Source organism: Chelonia mydas, chromosome 26 (assembly GCF_015237465.2).
Source record: "Chelonia mydas isolate rCheMyd1 chromosome 26, rCheMyd1.pri.v2, whole genome shotgun sequence".
In the NCBI taxonomy this organism is placed as follows: Eukaryota; Metazoa; Chordata; order Testudines; family Cheloniidae; genus Chelonia; species Chelonia mydas.
The window spans coordinates 80,677-97,984 of record NC_057859.1 but is presented as its reverse complement, the minus strand read 5'-3'; the positions used below and the strand labels follow the sequence as shown (position 1 = coordinate 97,984).

Below are 17,308 nucleotides of genomic sequence, written 5' to 3'. Positions count from 1 at the left end.
ACTTTTCACTGGTCTTTAAGAACAAGGTATTTGGAGCCTGTAGAGACAAAACTCCATGTGGAAGTAAAACATCATAGTACTCAATACTTAAAAAACCCCTAAAAAAACCCCCAACTTCTCTTTTGGAAAACAAGACCTCAGCTTGTTCTTCCAGACAAAAAGGAGTGCTTAGCTTAAGGGTCTGTATCCTCATAAGGTACATTACAATAAATGTAAGACTGGTCATAAAACCCTCAGGGCTATTCCGCGGTCAAAGATTCCTTTCTTGTTCTGTTCTATAATACTTCATGGTTGACTTCAGAAAGAATTTTTCAGAGGAATGCCCTCCTTCTGAATGTCAAGCCCGAAGAAGCCCGGGATTCCTTTACTTTGATTTTTATGTGAAATTCATAGAAAGATGTCCAAGCTTAGCCACAAATGTCTCATATGCCATAAACTGGCATCCAGAACTAAAGAGGATGATACAGAAACTCATACAGAGCAGTCTACAACTTCAAGTAACAGATGCTATTATCACAGCAGAAGATGGTTCCTCTGAATCTTGGAGAGTTTCACATTGAATATATGGTTATCTAGACCAAACTGTGAATTCAAGACAAATTTCAGGATCATCATCTGGCGTAGGCTGAAGGAGCTGAAAGTGCATTATGGGCTACAAGCAGTGACAGCAAGGTGGGAATGTACTTTGAGTCTGCGAATCTGGCCTAAGATGTGTGGTAGGTGTAGTAAAAGAGGTGTGTAATGGGGCATGAGAAGGGAAAAGGTAGGTCAGTGGGTGGGAAGCATTAAAAGAATTAGAAAGCGAGTACAGTAGTTAATAGGGTGGATGGAGATGTGGTGAACATTATGACATACTGGATAGTAAGTCACCTGGGGATAGGATTTAGAGTTTGCAGTCCTTACATACTACTTGTTTTTTGTATTGTTTGTTTTGTTTTTTTACAATTTAAAGAATGCAAAACCACACATTAATCTACAAAAAGAATGTTCACTACCAACATTTCCACACATGTAGCTGAGATTTTTTTTTTTTTTTTATATATATATAAACACAATGGGATAAAATGCTTCTTGGGAAAAAAATTCTTTCCTTTATTGCAAACAGATTGTTATAATATTAACATCCTACAACAAAAAGCCAACTATTACTCTGAGTTACTGCATAAACTTTCCATTTTTAAACAGTAAGCAGCATATTTCTTGTATATCAATCACAGAAATACTGCCTTTTACATGAAATATTCAGAGAAGACTCACCATGAATTTCGTATCACCCTTTGACAACGTGTCAGTGACAAAGTGGATTTTTTTCAATTGTTCTACAACTTGGTGCAAAAGCTTTGGCTGGAAACAATAATTAATGTCAAATGTAAACAAAGTGAGATGAAACATTACCTAACTAAGAAAGAGCAACCTGTTTGTTTACCAACAACGTGACCCACAGATGTACAATACGTCCTTGTGAAAACCAAGGAGATCTCATTGACAGAAAATATTTTTTCAGGACCAGATTCTGAGACTTTGGCAGAAACTACATACCAGAAATAAATCAATACTTGAGAATCTGGTTAAGGAAAATTGTTCTCTCAAACTTATATTGTATTGCCAGACAAAGAAGAGCACTAAAGTATTTTCATTAGACTTGACAAAACTTGTTGTACAATTTTAAATCTTACATTTCTAAATTAATGACCTTCTGTGTTTCTGTGGATTGCTAGTTTCCATAGGTCCATTAGCATCTGCTTTGATTTAATCTAGAAATATTCTCTTGTAAAAACTAAAGAATAGCACTGCCAACTTTCAGTGACGGTTAAAGATTGTTCTGTGGCATATCTGGTGGGAGACTCGTTTCCCATTCTGTTGGTTCCCTCCATACAAAAAGGTAGCTCGTTCCTCTTTAAGACCTATTTTAAAAAAATAGTGATTAAAGTGTGATAAACATATAAATATATGCAACTGCCTAACAGGAAAAATTCCTTAAGAGAACGATGCAATTCTTTCAAAACACCTCAGAAAATGTCATCCTGGAAATTCTAAAAAGTTGAGGTTACACTTAAACAAAACATTTGGGTGTATAAAATTACAGGGTCACTCAACTACTTTAAGTTTGCCCTCGTCCCCTGCTGAGCTTCCACCCTCAGTGTCTGTGAAACTGAGTGGAAGAGAGAGAGACCGATTTAAAAAAAAAAAATTGATAAAAACTTGGCTACTGGTGGACACTTTAAATCCATTACTTCCACTTTAATTGTGTAGCTTGCCAGTAGAATAAAGGAACTCCGGAACAGAGTGTAATGACACTGGTAAGTAAATTAACAAGATTTTTGGTGTGCCCCGTAAGAGGCTCATAGCTTCAGATACAATAGTCAAGCCTGCATTAAACATTTTGTGAGACAATGTTTTTCCATTTTAAAACACAAATGCTTTTTTGGGGAGGGGTGGGGGACTGTTCCGAATGTAGCTATCTTTGGTTACAAGATAATAAAATCCTGTTTTTATGCCAAAAGTGCATATGGTCTTAAAGAAGGCAGGGCCTTTTTTTTTGTCTTGATATAAATCAGGATCACTATTATGCTACAGAAAAGTACACTCAATTTATAAATAAGAAGATACCAAGCACATTACACTGAACAAGCAGCTGTGTCATGACCCTGTGCCCTCCATGGTCCTGGCCACTGTCCTTCCAGCTGCAAACAGCAAGCACTTTTGAGCATGTCTGTAGTATTAGGCAAAAGGGATCATGCCCTTTTCCCCACAGGGACTAAGTACTAATTCCCTGGAGGCCTGAGGAGCAAGAGGCTGAAATAAACTTTATCTTCCTCGCTGCAGTGCAAAGCACTAGCTATTGAGCCAGGCCTGTCTGTACACATTGTGTTTATTATGTGAAATTTCTTTAGCATATATAATAGTTATGCAAAAAACTTCTACAAAATTATGAAAACACGTAACATCCAAACACATGAAGGGTAGTTTGCAGATTCCCCAATATAATGCTTAGATCATATATTCAGGATTTTATTAATAAACTATGAAGTTATTATGGTGTCAATGAATAAATGCAAAAAGCTGTAATATGAACCCAAATGCAAAGGAATTTATGATTCTATGAGCTCCTGATAAAAGTTTATAAACTCAGCTTTTAAATAGTAATAAGTTGTATAAAGACAGGCACCTGTTTGGTCGATTCAGAAGTAAAACTTGGATGGGTCAGGAGAATATCCATATCCCCACTTGATTCCGCACCTGAGAAAGTAAAGAGTGAAGGGAAAAAAACAAAAACAAAAACACACCTAGCTGTAAGTCTTGATATCAGTAAAGAACAGATCACAGAGGGTTGCGTTTGAATCTTAGTGCTAAAGAAAAGAAGAGAAGCTCCTCTATCCGCAGAACTAGCACACAATAGTTAAGGTTTTTAATAATAGGGTAGCAAACACCTGTCAGGAATGGTGCAAGTATATACTTGGTCTTGCCACAGCACAAGGAGCTTGACTAGATGACCTCTCGAGATCCCTTCCAACCCTACATTTCTGAGTCTATGATTAATAGGACAGCCTCTAAACTATCTCAACCCTAATGTGCTAACACTAAGAAGTGACATAAGGGACCAAAAACCATTCTCAATTGATAGTAAAAGCATTTAAGGTCTTTCTTTTCTGCAGCCTGTTGAATATTTTCTGCTGTGTGCTTCCACCAATCTTTTATTTTACACATCTTAGACAGAGCAGATTGTTTAGAACCGTGATAGGTGGCTTTCTTAGTGATCAAAGTCTTGTCAGATAACCATGCTTTATGTGCCTCACGCAATGAGTCAAGTACTGTACGTGCATTATCTTGTGGCAGCATTCCCATCCATAGCAAAAACAGCAGTATACTACACACAGACATTATCCATCGCTGGGCCGAACACTTTGTCTACTTAATCGTCCATCTGCAATTTCAAAAGCTGCTATTGATGGTGTACCACAGTTCCCAATACATGAAGGACTCACTAGTCTGCCAGTGTTATTGAGACAGAAACAGCCAACCAACAACTGTCACAAGGAAAGGTGCCTGGCTTAGATAGAGTACTGCCAGAAGTCTATAAACATAGTGGTTATCAAACATCTGAAATGCTCATGCAGCTCTTCAACATCTGGGAGCAGAAGACCACGCCTCAAGACTTCAAGGGTGCTTCAGTTGTCCATACATACAGATAAAGATGATTAAGCACTCTGCAACAACCATCATGGTATCTTGCTTCTTTCCATTGCTGGGAAGATTTTGGCTTGTGTCTTGCTTGCCAGACTCTTCCACGTCACCAATAACATCATTTCAGAGCATCAGCATGGCTTTCGCTTGGGACACAGAACAGCGGACATGACTTTTGCTGCTTGCGAAACACAGGAAAAGTGCTGGGAACAAAACTGTGATTTCTATATGGTGATTGCAGACCTGATCAAAGCCTTTGACACGGTTAGTCAGGAGGGTCTCTGATGGATCATGACCTAAGCTGGCCACACAAATTTGTAACCATCGTACACGCATTCATGCTGGCTAAAGAGCTGGAAAATGGTGCTTCATCAGAGCCTGTGTCACAAACAGTGTAAAGCAGGCACCATTTACCATTGTCCTAGACTCTTCTAAAGTCGACAGCTGGAGTATTTAAATGCAATTCCACACAGATGGCAGCATCTTCAATCTCTGGGGTCTTCGTGCTCACACTAAAGCAACTAACTTGTTCATTAGGGAGTTCCTCTTCACTGAGGATTGTGCGCTCAGAGCACATACCGTCCAAGACATGCAGCATCCGACAGATGGCTTTTCTAGATCGGCAAAACTATTTGGACTCTATCTGCCTCAAGAAAACCAAAGGGCTTTACCAGACTGCTCCCAGAAAAACGTATTCTGCCATTGAAATAGCAATTGATGACAGAGTGCTTAATGCGGTACAAAAATTGCGCTATCTTGGCAGCACTTCATCATCCGATAATGCCATCCATGATTGACGATAAAATCACGCAGTGCATTTCTAAAGCCAGTTCTGCCTATGCTTGACTTTGCTGCTGCCTGCGGAATGAGATAGACATTCGACTTCACACCAAGATGAGTGTCTACCATGCAGTTATGTTAAGCACTCTTCTCCAAAGGAGTGAAACACGGACACTATGGCAGGCACTTGAAGCAACTAGAGTTTTCACATGTGCTGTATGCATCTCATCTGTAAAATCAAATGGTTGGACAGGACACCAAAAACTGAAGTCCTGGACCAGTGCTACATAACCAGCACTGAATTCCTAATCAGAGAGGCGCAATTTTGCTGGGCTGGTCACCTTGTACATACGGATGACAAAATATGGCTTTGGGGAGTTGTGTAAGGACCACTGAAAACAGTGGGAGGCCAATGAAAATGATATGACACTCTGAAAGCTCACTTAAAAAGCTGGCCACGTCAACCCGAACACATGGGAAGTTGCTGGTGCTGAGAAATTAGGATGGCGGCAGACCTGTTGGTCTGCAATTAAAGCCATCAAGAATAGCAGAAGAGAAAAAAAAAGTCAGAGAAACATGAGCAAAGAAAGCAGGCTTTGGTAAAAAAACAACAAAAAAAAAAACATGAAGCCACATCGGCTTAACATGTGGATGCATCTGCAGATCCCTCATCAGTTTACATTTGTGCAAGACAACGCACTGAAACAAACTGACTCTCACATATTGACTATGACAGGAGACTCCAACAGAGCTAAGAAGCGGATGAACTTTCATAGGACTCTCTGATGAAACTGTCAAGCATTTCCAATTAATACCGATTTTGGTGGCAGCCTGTGTGATGTGGATACTTTTCATTGGATACTGAGCGGATATCACCGACTCACTCCACAGAGGCCAACCAACCAAGTTCGTACTTTGACTACTTGATTACACAGCAAAGCGTGTGCCTCTTATTCTTAATGTTTATATAGTCTCATGGTGTCTAAAGACAGATCACTTATTTAACAAACGCAATTTTGAGTAAGAACAACTTCTAAACTGCTTAACAACTATTTTGTACCAAATCTACGTCTGGCATAGGTATATTTAAAATAAAATTTAAATTGTGGATCAGAACATATATGCAAGTCTTCATAAGTCTTTCTTCATTAGAATGCTAGACTTTTTACTATTGGCATGAACAGTGACTGATTATGGACAATGACATTTATAAAGTTTTCATTTTTTAAGCTCGAGGACCTCATACATAATTCACACAAAATATTACAGTCGACCCCTCACTGCTCAGCAAATTAATAGACGAATGTAGTGAGGTTTCTTATGCTTCATACTACACTAGTAGAAATAATCATAAAAGATTAAACTACAGATACCAAAATAAATGAACTCGTCACATTTTATGATATTTTAGCTTTGATTTTTTAATTGAGTTGGTTGACTTCCTATTTTGCAAATTTCAGTAATTTTCAATGGGTGTTTATTATTTGTGTGAATTAGCAAGGTTCTGTTACGCTATGTCTGCACATCAGTAATAAGAAAAACTCCAGAGAAAGTAATTCTGGAGCAGGTGCGAGAGTTCTGAGGAGAAGGAAAATTTAAAGGGATCTATTCTTTGGTTTTACAATTCGCAGCATCCTACTCTGCTTCTTTTTATATCGCACCAATAGCCTTATATGTATCAACTGAACTAGTCAGTCTAAGCAAAGAGCAAGAAATAAGTTTATTCCATCTGGTCAGTGTAACAGACTCTGCATTAAGAACACTGCACATTAGTACAAATTAAAAAAAAAACCTTAAGGTCCACAATTCAGACATTCGTCAGTAAGTTTTGACTTCTAGAACCACGATGTAAATGTGACGGCATGGTGGAGTACCAACCTCGCCTGAAACTGCCACAGACTGTAGCAATATATTCGGGGTCCAGTTTCTTAACCTCTTTCAATACAATTTCCTATTGAGAAAAAAAAAGAGCCACGTCAAATAATCTGAGCTGCCCTCTTCATTTGTTCTCATTGCCTTGCTTTGTCGAGGAAGATTATATCTTACCTGCATCTGTAACATCTCTTCTCTAGGGATTCTTTTCTCAAAGTCTTCAAAATATCTGTACAGATAAAAAAAAGAAGTTGAATGACTATGGGTAAGGCAGTGCATTTAAAATTTAACCAAACAAAGATTAGATAAAATTCCATACACTTTACATTAAACTGATTGATTAGAAACTAATAACCTAGACTGTGATAGCAAGCCAGTGATGATCGGTTCCTTTTGCTAGTCTCAGACACCTCAGAAATTCCCATCGCCGCAAGTCCTCTCTTTCACCACCATTAAAACTGATTTCAGAAGGGAGAGGAAGTACTTCTACCGTACAGGAATATTGTATCAGAAGTTTCTTCTGCAGCCTTCCAAAGGGGACAAGAACTACACGGCTTTAAGAATTGACTCATCAGCAGCAAATAGAAAGCTTTCCTTAGCCAGTGGTCAGAGGCAACCCAAGCCATCAATTTTTCTAGAATTTAGGCTCTCAGTGATCCAGACACAAGATTTCAAATCAGAACAGGAGAGGAAAAGCCTGTTTTTTCCCCCACCTTTAATGACTCAAAAGTGGATGGGCTGAGCTGACTAAACCTTTCTAAAACAATGCATCTTTGGACTGGAACCAATCACAGCTAATTTCATACCTAAACAAATTTGTTTGGTTAAGTTATGAGCAACTGAGAAAAGGGTAGAACAGGGGATGGAACTGGATCTTACCTATTAAGCATGCTACTTATGGTTGCTATAAACTTAAAAGAGTGTACTGGCCTCTGAAGGAATTTTTACAGAAGCCAAGCAACTATGTCCATGAAAATGAAACTGTCTTACTTTAGCCCAATTCGCTGATGATGATTCAGCTTGTGTTCATTTTTCCTTAGATCTGGAAGAAGCAGAATGATAGAAAAAGTACTCAAGAGGAGGAAAATAACTTTAGCAAGTAGATATTTGCATGCATTGTAAAGATGATTTAACTCAAGAGCATTTAGACAATACCAACTTTAAAGAGAAACACAAAAAAAAGAGTTTTTGTTGTGCTTGTAAATTATGAGGAGGCTGCCCTATGGCTCACAGAATGAATGCAGGAGCATCTACCAAAACCACACCCCTATGCCAGGACACACCCCTTATGCCACCGTCTGCAGCAAGGGCATTGCAGGGCAGCGTAAAATGGCTAGCAAAAAGCCTGCTCAGGGGAGAATTCTACTCTGGCTTGACTGGGGCTCTTTAATTCCTCAAAAAACAAACAAAACTCCACCACAAAACCCATCCCCTGCAAAACCCACATAAAACCCTGACTCCTCCCAGATGAAAAGTCCCACTTAGTTGCACCTAAGAAGTCACTTCTAGTCACTGAGCAAAACTATTAGGAAATAGTGAACTTGGGGGAAAAAAAAAAAAAAAAAAAAAAAAATCAGTCAGGAGTAGTCATTGTAATGTTTAATACCGTGCTCAGTGCACACTTGATTTCTACATTTATAAAGGGCCAAACCTTCAGCTGTATGGGAACAGCTGAAGCAGAAGGTGGTCTTTTGGTTTGGACCATCCCAGACTGAAGCGGCCTCTGGAGCAAGTTACCACAGTCCAAGGGCTGTGCTGACTGACAAGGTGTGATCCTATGTGAAGATAAAATATGAGGTTCCAAAAAGGAGGGGAGCACCAATCCAGGATTGTTTCCCAGCTTGATATATCTCCAAAATGGCTTGGCCTAGAAACCCCCACATTTGTTTTAGTCTGTTGGCAAGAATGGTAACTTGAACTGGTTTTGGAGCAGTTTGTTGGCAGAGCTAGTTACCAAAATCAGTTTCTGCATACATGATGGGCCACAATATATAGTTTATGACATCATAAATTCCAAGGCCAGAAGAGACTATTATGATCATCTAGTCTGACCTCCAGTATAACAGCCCATAGAAGTTCCCCAACATAATTCCTTTTGAACCAAATCACATCTTTTAAAGAAATATCTGATCCTGATTTAAAAACTGCCAAGGAGAAATTAAGAGGGGCAGCAGTGGCCTAACATGAGGGTGAGCAGGAGGGAGAGAAGGGCTGGGCAACCTGGGGAGAAAAGGGGTCTTATCTACTAGCCTAGAGACCTGTGTCCGAAAAAACTTCTTTATGTTCCCAGGCAAAAATATTTAAGTTGCAATTAAAGTATCCATCAAAGTAGAAGACCTTAAAAGAAAATGGCAGTTTTCACAAAAAGAAAAAAAAAAAAAAAGAAAAAAGTCCACAGAGCTATCACAACAGGCAGCAATCCTATCTTCAGCTCTTAGGCGCTGAACCAAAAGAAAGGGATGGATGCAGTGTCAGTGGAATCACGCTTATGCAACATAAGCACACATGTACTACCAAAGCCATGTACTTCAGAGACTGCCGCACTAGAAGAAATAATTGAAAAAGCCTGTTTCTTCAAACCAAATCATTTTCATTTTCCCCATATTTTGGGAGAAACCCCATCTGAAAATTTATCTGATGCCTTTCTTCCCTGCACTGACTCAAGCTTTGGAATGCTGAATGCCTATCCTTAATTGTATAACTGCTGTCATTTATGCAGCGACCAGTTTTTCACAACTTGAGTCATAACCTTTCCACATTTTTCCAATCAAAGGCTCTGAAATCAGTACAGTTTATGGTACACTCACCTTCCAATGTCTTTATCCCTTCATCTACAAGCTTCCTAGCTGCAGAAGGGCTGCAAAGAGACAGGGCACTTCTTAACCAAATCAACACAGGGAAACCTCTCCAGCAGAAAATGTTACATCACACACTAGTACAATACACCAGAATTTACTAACAGATTACACCGAAGTTTATAATCAGGCACCTAATTCTCCAGTACCAAAGCCATTTCTTATATTCATTCTCCCTCAACTTGGCATACACTGCTTACATAGACCAGGAAAATGGAGGAAGAGGGTGGGAGTCAGAAGACCTGGGTTCTATTCCCAGCTTTAACAGTGACTTTGGACAAGTCACTTAACTTTCTTGTGCCTTGGTTTCCCGACATGCAAGAGAACAATGTTACTCGCCTTAAAAAGTTTGCTATGGAAAGGCTAAAGTGGTTTGTCATCAACTCGATTTCCTCCTACTCTTCAGTAGCTCCTTCAGATTCCTTTTGGAAGCTGCTCCCCCTCTCCAATCCTGCTCATCAGTATCTCTCAGGGCTCTGCTCCTCTTTTCTCCCTCTATGTTATAAGCAGGTGACTGCTACCATCTCTTCATTGTCATTTCCCAAATGTACATTTCCCCCAGGCTCAAATCTTGACTCTCCAATGTCTCACTTTGGATGTCCTGGTGCCAACTCAATCTCCATATTCTTTATTTAAACCCTCAATCTCTACACTGCTGTTAGTAACTCTACAAGTAGATAGAAGCACACAAAAAAATTCTTACCCTATGCCACTAACTCGGGTCAGGAAATTGATAGATGAGCTTGTATCATCCTGTCGAATCTGGAGAAAAGAGACTGTACTCTAACTCACTTGAAAAGTCACAGGAAGATAAAGTAACTCAGTGAGTTATTGCACTTGAAAGTTGCTGTAGTCTTTTTAGATCTGACCTATTACCTACACATCACAGACTCATGCCATGATTGTCTATATCCACTCTGAAAGAATCTGGACAGGTGGTTTTCAGCGGCCCTTGGCTCTAGAATTCACTTCCTTCTTTGGTTTCAGAGAAGAGAGTTTGATACTCAGGGAGATGTTTAAGGTTTTAAGTGAGGCTGGTTCTTTTTTTAGTGGAGGGAGAAGAGTCCTTTTTAGTTTTCGCTTACATGTCTATTCAGATTTACAAACACATTTTTAAAGCCATTGTCTGAACCTTTCTATATACTGAAGTAAACTCTATAAGTTGGAAATAAGTACGTAAGAGAGACTTGGTCAGGTTTTAGATCCACTGGCAGAACAAGATGGGGTGTTACAGGCCAGGACTAATGTACACTGGGAAAAGCCATGTGCAGGAAGCTTTCTACGTGTCTGTGCAGACTAAGGTAGGTGGCCCCGGCTAAAATCAAACTTCCATGAGAACCCACTTCATCAATTTGCTGGACAGAACAGGCAGGCAAACTGATCATATCCTGTAATATTTCCAGAGAGGTACAATTTTATTCCAGGATTTTTTGGTTTTGTATACCTATTTACTTATTTCTACTCCCCTGGTAATCTACATGCATCTCCCTCCTGCTTCGCCTCAGCCTTTCCAAAAACAGTAAAGAAGTTGCATGGAGTTAGCAGGAAGCCTTGGAAGGTACAAAAAAATTGCCCGCAGAGAAGAAAGTCAAAGAGGTTCACCTTTTCAAGCTTACGTAGTTTTCCAGTGGATAAAAACTCATCAATCTTGTCAGCTATTTTAGCCCCTACTCCTTCCTAAAAAAGGAAACAGAACCAAAAAGTCAATGAAACTTTATCTTCAGGATAACTAGCATCACAGACATTATGGAAAAAATAAATTCAGAAACTTGCAAAACAGAAACACAATCAAACTTACAAGACAATATTTTGCTAATGTTCATAATTGTAAGCAGCAGCCTTATGAGCAACAGAAGCACACTCTAATTTCCCCTGTTTTACAGTGAAATTTCAAAATGGGCTTTTAGCAAAATTTACAATTCCTGCACTAAATTTCAACCTCTGAAGTCTGAGAAAATGCAGGAATAAAGCATATCTTTGGGTCTCCTCAATTAGAACTATGATAATATATATTGTAATGTACTAAAATATTAACACAAAAATGGAATTCAACTGTGAGAATGAGAGGAACTCTGATAAAACATTATCATCTGTTTTACAGCTTACCAGCTTCTTTGCTTCAGCTCCACTTTTTATCTTGCTTGGATACTTGGATATTACAGAAGCTGCTTTTCTGTATAAAAAAATGACAGTTCCATTCACTTTCCAGCCTTCAGTGAACAGTATCAAATGACCAGACAAAAGTTTTGTACACACCCTCCATACAATGCAGTTTGTGTGATTCCATCCTGGACCAGTGGCATTTGTATAACTACCCCCCTATTACTCATGCACCAGGAATATGAGACCTCACAAAAAAGAAAAAGCTCAGCATACAGCAACCTGAATACCACTTTCCTCAAACCAATCAGTAACAATTATGTACTTTAACATAAGGGGCTCACATATGGACTTTTATAAATAAGGTAAACAGCAATGCTAACTTAAATTTACAAAAGAACCTGTTAGTCAGAAGTACTTTACAAAAACTACTTACAGGAATCTGCTTAGCCACCTCAGACATTTTCAGGGGAGAGAAGGGGACATTTTTTCCATTTCCCCCAACCCCAAGGCCCAGCTTAGAAAAATATGAAGAGAAACTTGTGAAGTAGTTTCTCTCAGAATGAACAGTGAAAGAGAAAGGAAAGAAAGAAAACCTTGAATGAGACTAAGTTATATTACACAGGTTCATAGAACAGCTAGTTTGTCTACTATTTTGACACTTAGCATATATGTGATGATAACACACTATTAAAGAATCTGGTGGTGGTGTTACTGTAAAGTTCGGATATCTACCTAAATTTACTGTTGATCCTTAAATATCGTGCTCTGTTACCTACATTATACGGACAGTCATTTTCCAAGCTTCTTCTCTGGAAACACAAGTTTCTCCTGTATCTGCATGATAATGTCAGGTCTATTTACATACTATTTCTGAGCATAAAGGATATAAACTTTCCTTTTGGCTTACAACAATACTGATGTTTTCTATTTTCAAACGTTTTATATTTTTTTCCTGTTTATTATTATTCAAATCAAAACTAAATAATTTATACCTATTTCATCAATATACCAAACAGCACTTCATATGCTAACTAATTTATAAAGAACGCATTCCTCAGTTTTCAAAAATGAGATTTTAGTTTCAATAAGCAAGTAATTACTATAGATATTTCAAATTTTTTGGGGGGTGGGTGGGGGGAGAGAACAGGCAGAACCACCCCCCCCCCCCAGGTTTTTTTTAAAATGCCATCTAAATTTCCAAAAAATTTAGATCTCGTTAGGTGCACAAAGAAATGTCTGGCTGAACTGGGATTTTAAGATTGCAGAACACAGTTAATCAAATCAGAGTCTGCCTGAGACCCTGAGCCTAGCTTAAATGTAAGAACATAAGAACGGCCATATTGGGTCAGACCAAAAGTCCATCTAGCCCAGTATCCTGTCTCCGACAGTGGCCAATGCCAGGTGCCCCAGAGGGAATGAATAGAACAAGAAATCACCAACTGATCCATCTCCTGTTTCCCATTCCCAGCTTCTGGCAAACAGAGGCTAGGGACACCATCCCTGCCCATCCTGGCTAATAGCCATTGATGGACCTATCCTCCATGAACGTATCTAGTTCTTTACCCTGTTATAGTCTTCATCTTCACAACATCCTCTGGCAAGGAGTTCCACAGGTTGACTGTGCATTGTGTGAAGAAATACTTGCTTTTATTTGTTTTAAACCTGCTGCCTATTAATTTCATTTGGTGACCCCTAGTTCTTGTGTCACAAGAAGTAATAAACAACACTTCCTTATCTACTTTCTTTACACCAGTCATGATTTTATAGACCTCAATCATATCTCCCCTTAGCCGTCTCTTTTCCAAGCTGAAAAGTCCCAGTCTCATTAATCTCTCCTCATACGGAAGCCATTTCATACCCCTAATCATTTTTGTTGCCCTTTTCTGAACCTTTTCCAAGTCCAATATATATATTTTTGAGATGGGGCAACCACATCTGCACGCAGCATTCAAGATGTGGGCGTACCATGGATTTATATTGAGGCAATATAATGTTTTCTGTCTTATTACCTATCCCTTTCTTAATGATTCCCAACAGTCTATTTGCCTTTTTGATGGCCGCTGCACATTGAGTGGATGTTTTCAAAGACCTATCCACAGTGACACCGAGATCTCTTTCTTGAGTGGTAACAGGTAATTTAGACCCCATCGTTTTATATGTATAGTTGGGATGATGTTTTCCAATGTGCATTACTTGGCATTTATCAACACTGAATTTCATCTGCCATTTTGTAGCCCCGTCACCCGGTTTTGCGAGATCCTTGTGTAGCTCTTTGCAGTCTGCCTGGGGCTGAACTCTCTTGAGTAGTTTTGTATCATCTGAAAATGCTGCCACTTCACTGTTCACCCCTTTCTCCAGATCATTTATGGATGTGTTGAACAGGACTGGGCCCAGACCAGACCCCTGGGGGACACCACTATTTACCCCCCTCCATTCCGAGAGCGGGCCATTTATTCCTATCTTTTGTTTCCTGTCTTTTAGCCAGCTACCGACCCGCGCTGAAAACTACTGGGCCCGCAGCAGGTTCCCGTGCACCCAGGAGAAGGGACCCCGGGAGGGCTCGGAGGGCAAGGCGATGCCCGGCCGGCTCGCTGGCGCCCCTACCTGTACGCGTTGTACTTGTGGATGGCTCTGTTCACGTTCCTCTCGTAGTTCGCCAGCTCTGCGGCCCGGGGCAATGGGAAGAGACACAGAGACATTTCTTACTCGCGCTCGGGGCTGACCGCTCGCTCCGAACTGGCTCTCACGGAACCGCGGGCGGGTTAACGACCCCGGGCGGGCCCCGGGCACCCCCTTGGCGGGCGAGCGCGGCTCGGGGCCAGCGGCCTCAGCCCAGCCCGTCACACGCCCGCCGAGCGCCAACAGCGAACCCCCGCCCCGCTTCCCGGAGCCCGGCGCAACCCCCACTCGCTCGCCCGACCCACCGCTCAGGAAGTCCGTGATCCCCGCGTTGGGGCTCTCCTGCGGCGCCTTCCGCTTGCTCATGGCGGCCTCGGTCCCAGACAGCTGCCAGGCCGGGTAGGATGAGGGGAGCGAGGAGCGGATTAACCGCGGACTCCTCCACCCCAGCCCCCACACGCGGGGCAGAAAAGACGAGGTGCAGTGCATTGTGGGTAATTTAGCAACGTCTTATCAGCAATCGCGAGTCCTGCAGCACCATGGGAGTGGTAGTGTTCCTCTCGGCCTTCATCTCCCATCAGCCATTGCGGGGCCCGGGGCCCGATGGGAATGGTGGTGTTCCTCTCGGCCTTCATGTCCCATCAGCCATTGCGGGTCCGGGGCCCGATGGGAGTGGTAGTGTTCCTCTCGGCCTTCATCTCCCATCAGCCATTGCGGGTCCGGGGCCCGATGGGAGTGGTAGTGTTCCTCTCGGCCTTCATCTCCCATCACCCATTGCGGGTCCGGGGCCCGATGGGAGTGGTAGTGTTCCTCTCGGCCTTCATCTCCCATCAGCCATTGCGGGCCTGGGGCCCGATGGGAATGGTGGTGTTCCTCTCGGCCTTCATCTCCCATCACCCATTGCGGGTCCGGGGCCCGATGGGAGTGGTAGTGTTCCTCTCGGCCTTCATCTCCCATCAGCCATTGCGGGGCCCGGGGCCCGATGGGAATGGTGGTGTTCCTCTCGGCCTTCATCTCCCATCAGCCATTGCGGGTCCGGGGCCCGATGGGAGTGGTAGTGTTCCTCTCGGCCTTCATCTCCCATCAGCCATTGCGGGTCCGGGGCCCGATGGGAGTGGTAGTGTTCCTCTCGGCCTTCATCTCCCATCAGCCATTGCGGGGCTCGGGGCCTGATGGGAATGGTGGTGTTCCTCTCGACCTTCATCTCCCATCAGCCATTGCGGGGCCCGGGGTCCTATGTGATATGCCTGTCCTGTATCCCATCAAGCATTGGGAGGCCCAAGGCACCATGGAAGATGTAGTTCTTCACAGCCTCTCTCTCCCATCAGCCAGTGTGGAGCCGTGAAGCCTATGGCATCAGAGGAGGTGTAGTTTTCTCCGACTTCTATCTCACACACACACACAACACGCCGACACACACACACAGAACGACACACACAACACATGCCAACACACACAAGCAACACACACACAACACAAGCTGTCTCACAGGCACAACACACACACAACACGCCGTCACACACACACACACACACAAGACACGCTGACAAACACACACACACAGAGAACACACGCTGGCACACACAACACACACACAACACACGCAGAAACAAACAAAACACACAACACACACACAAAACACATGCCGACACACACACACAACACAAACACAACACATGCCGACACACAACACACACACAACACACGCCGACACACAAACACACACAACACATGCCGACACACACACAACACATGCACAAAACGCACTCCGACACACACACACAACAGACGCCGACTCACACACAACACACGCCGACACACACACACAACACACACACAAAACAAATAACACTCAAAACACACTCCAAAACACACACACAACACACGCCGACACAAACACACAACACACACCGACACACACCGACACACAGAGACAACACACACACAAAACACACTCCGACACACACACACAACACACGCTGACACACACACCAACCACACACACACAAAAACACTCCGACACACACACCACACACACAACACACACACAACACACTCACAACACACACACAACGCAATCCAACACACACACTACACACACAACACACACACAACACATGCCGACACACACACAACACACGCCAACACACTCAAAACACACACACAACACACGCTGACACAAACACAAAACACACACCACGACACGCAAAACAGCACACAACACAACACACAACACACAACACGACACCTAAAACGGCACATGACACAACACATACACAACACGACACACAAAAGATCATGCACAAAACATCACACAAAACACACGACACCGACACACACACACAACAGGACACACAAGACGTCACACACACTCAACACAACACTTATGACAACCCACAACACGACACACAACACATCTCACACACAAACATGTCTCACACACACACAACACACGACACCGACACACACAGAACACAACACTCATGGAAACACACAACACACACAAATGTCACACGACACACAAAGCGGCACACAACACGACACACAAAAATCACACACAACACATGACACTGACAGAAACACAGAGCATGACACACAACACCTCACACGACACACAAAATGGCACACAACACAGCACACACACAACACAACACACAAAACATTACACACAACACATGATTCGACACACATTCAACATGACACACAACACCTCACATGACACACACAACAGCACACAACATAATACACACAACACAACAGACAACACGTCTCACACACACACAGAACAAGACACAACACGTCACACATACAGAAACACAAACACGACACCGACACACACACACAACATGGCACACAACACCTCACAACAAACAAAATGGCACAGAAGACGACAC

At 42.1% G+C, this 17,308-nt stretch overlaps 1 protein-coding gene across 3 annotated transcripts in view; it reads right to left on the bottom strand.

The window, feature by feature from the left end:
• Nucleotides 1-15,023, bottom strand: part of POLB (DNA polymerase beta) — a 37,711-nt gene extending 22,688 nt beyond the window's left edge. The window contains exons 1-11 of one of the 3 annotated variants that reach the window (XR_005223451.2): nucleotides 14,720-14,917; nucleotides 14,400-14,457; nucleotides 11,799-11,865; nucleotides 11,295-11,369; nucleotides 10,396-10,454; nucleotides 9,645-9,694; nucleotides 7,828-7,879; nucleotides 7,012-7,066; nucleotides 6,844-6,916; nucleotides 3,170-3,240; nucleotides 1,258-1,344 (exon numbers count right to left, since the gene is read on the bottom strand). Coding sequence is in view for 2 of the 3 variants with exons in the window: in XM_007064182.4 (XP_007064244.2) it covers nucleotides 1,258-1,344; nucleotides 3,170-3,240; nucleotides 6,844-6,916; nucleotides 7,012-7,066; nucleotides 7,828-7,879; nucleotides 9,645-9,694; nucleotides 10,396-10,454; nucleotides 11,295-11,369; nucleotides 11,799-11,865; nucleotides 14,400-14,457; nucleotides 14,720-14,903 (831 nt within the window). In the remaining variant the exon portion in view is untranslated. Of the gene's footprint in view, nucleotides 1-1,257; nucleotides 1,345-3,169; nucleotides 3,241-6,843; nucleotides 6,917-7,011; nucleotides 7,067-7,827; nucleotides 7,880-9,644; nucleotides 9,695-10,395; nucleotides 10,455-11,294; nucleotides 11,370-11,798; nucleotides 11,866-14,399; nucleotides 14,458-14,719 lie in introns of all 3 variants that reach the window. The other 2 variants (XM_007064182.4, XM_043536386.1) reach the window with 2 other exon arrangements.
• Nucleotides 15,024-17,308: the final 2,285 nt, after the last annotated feature.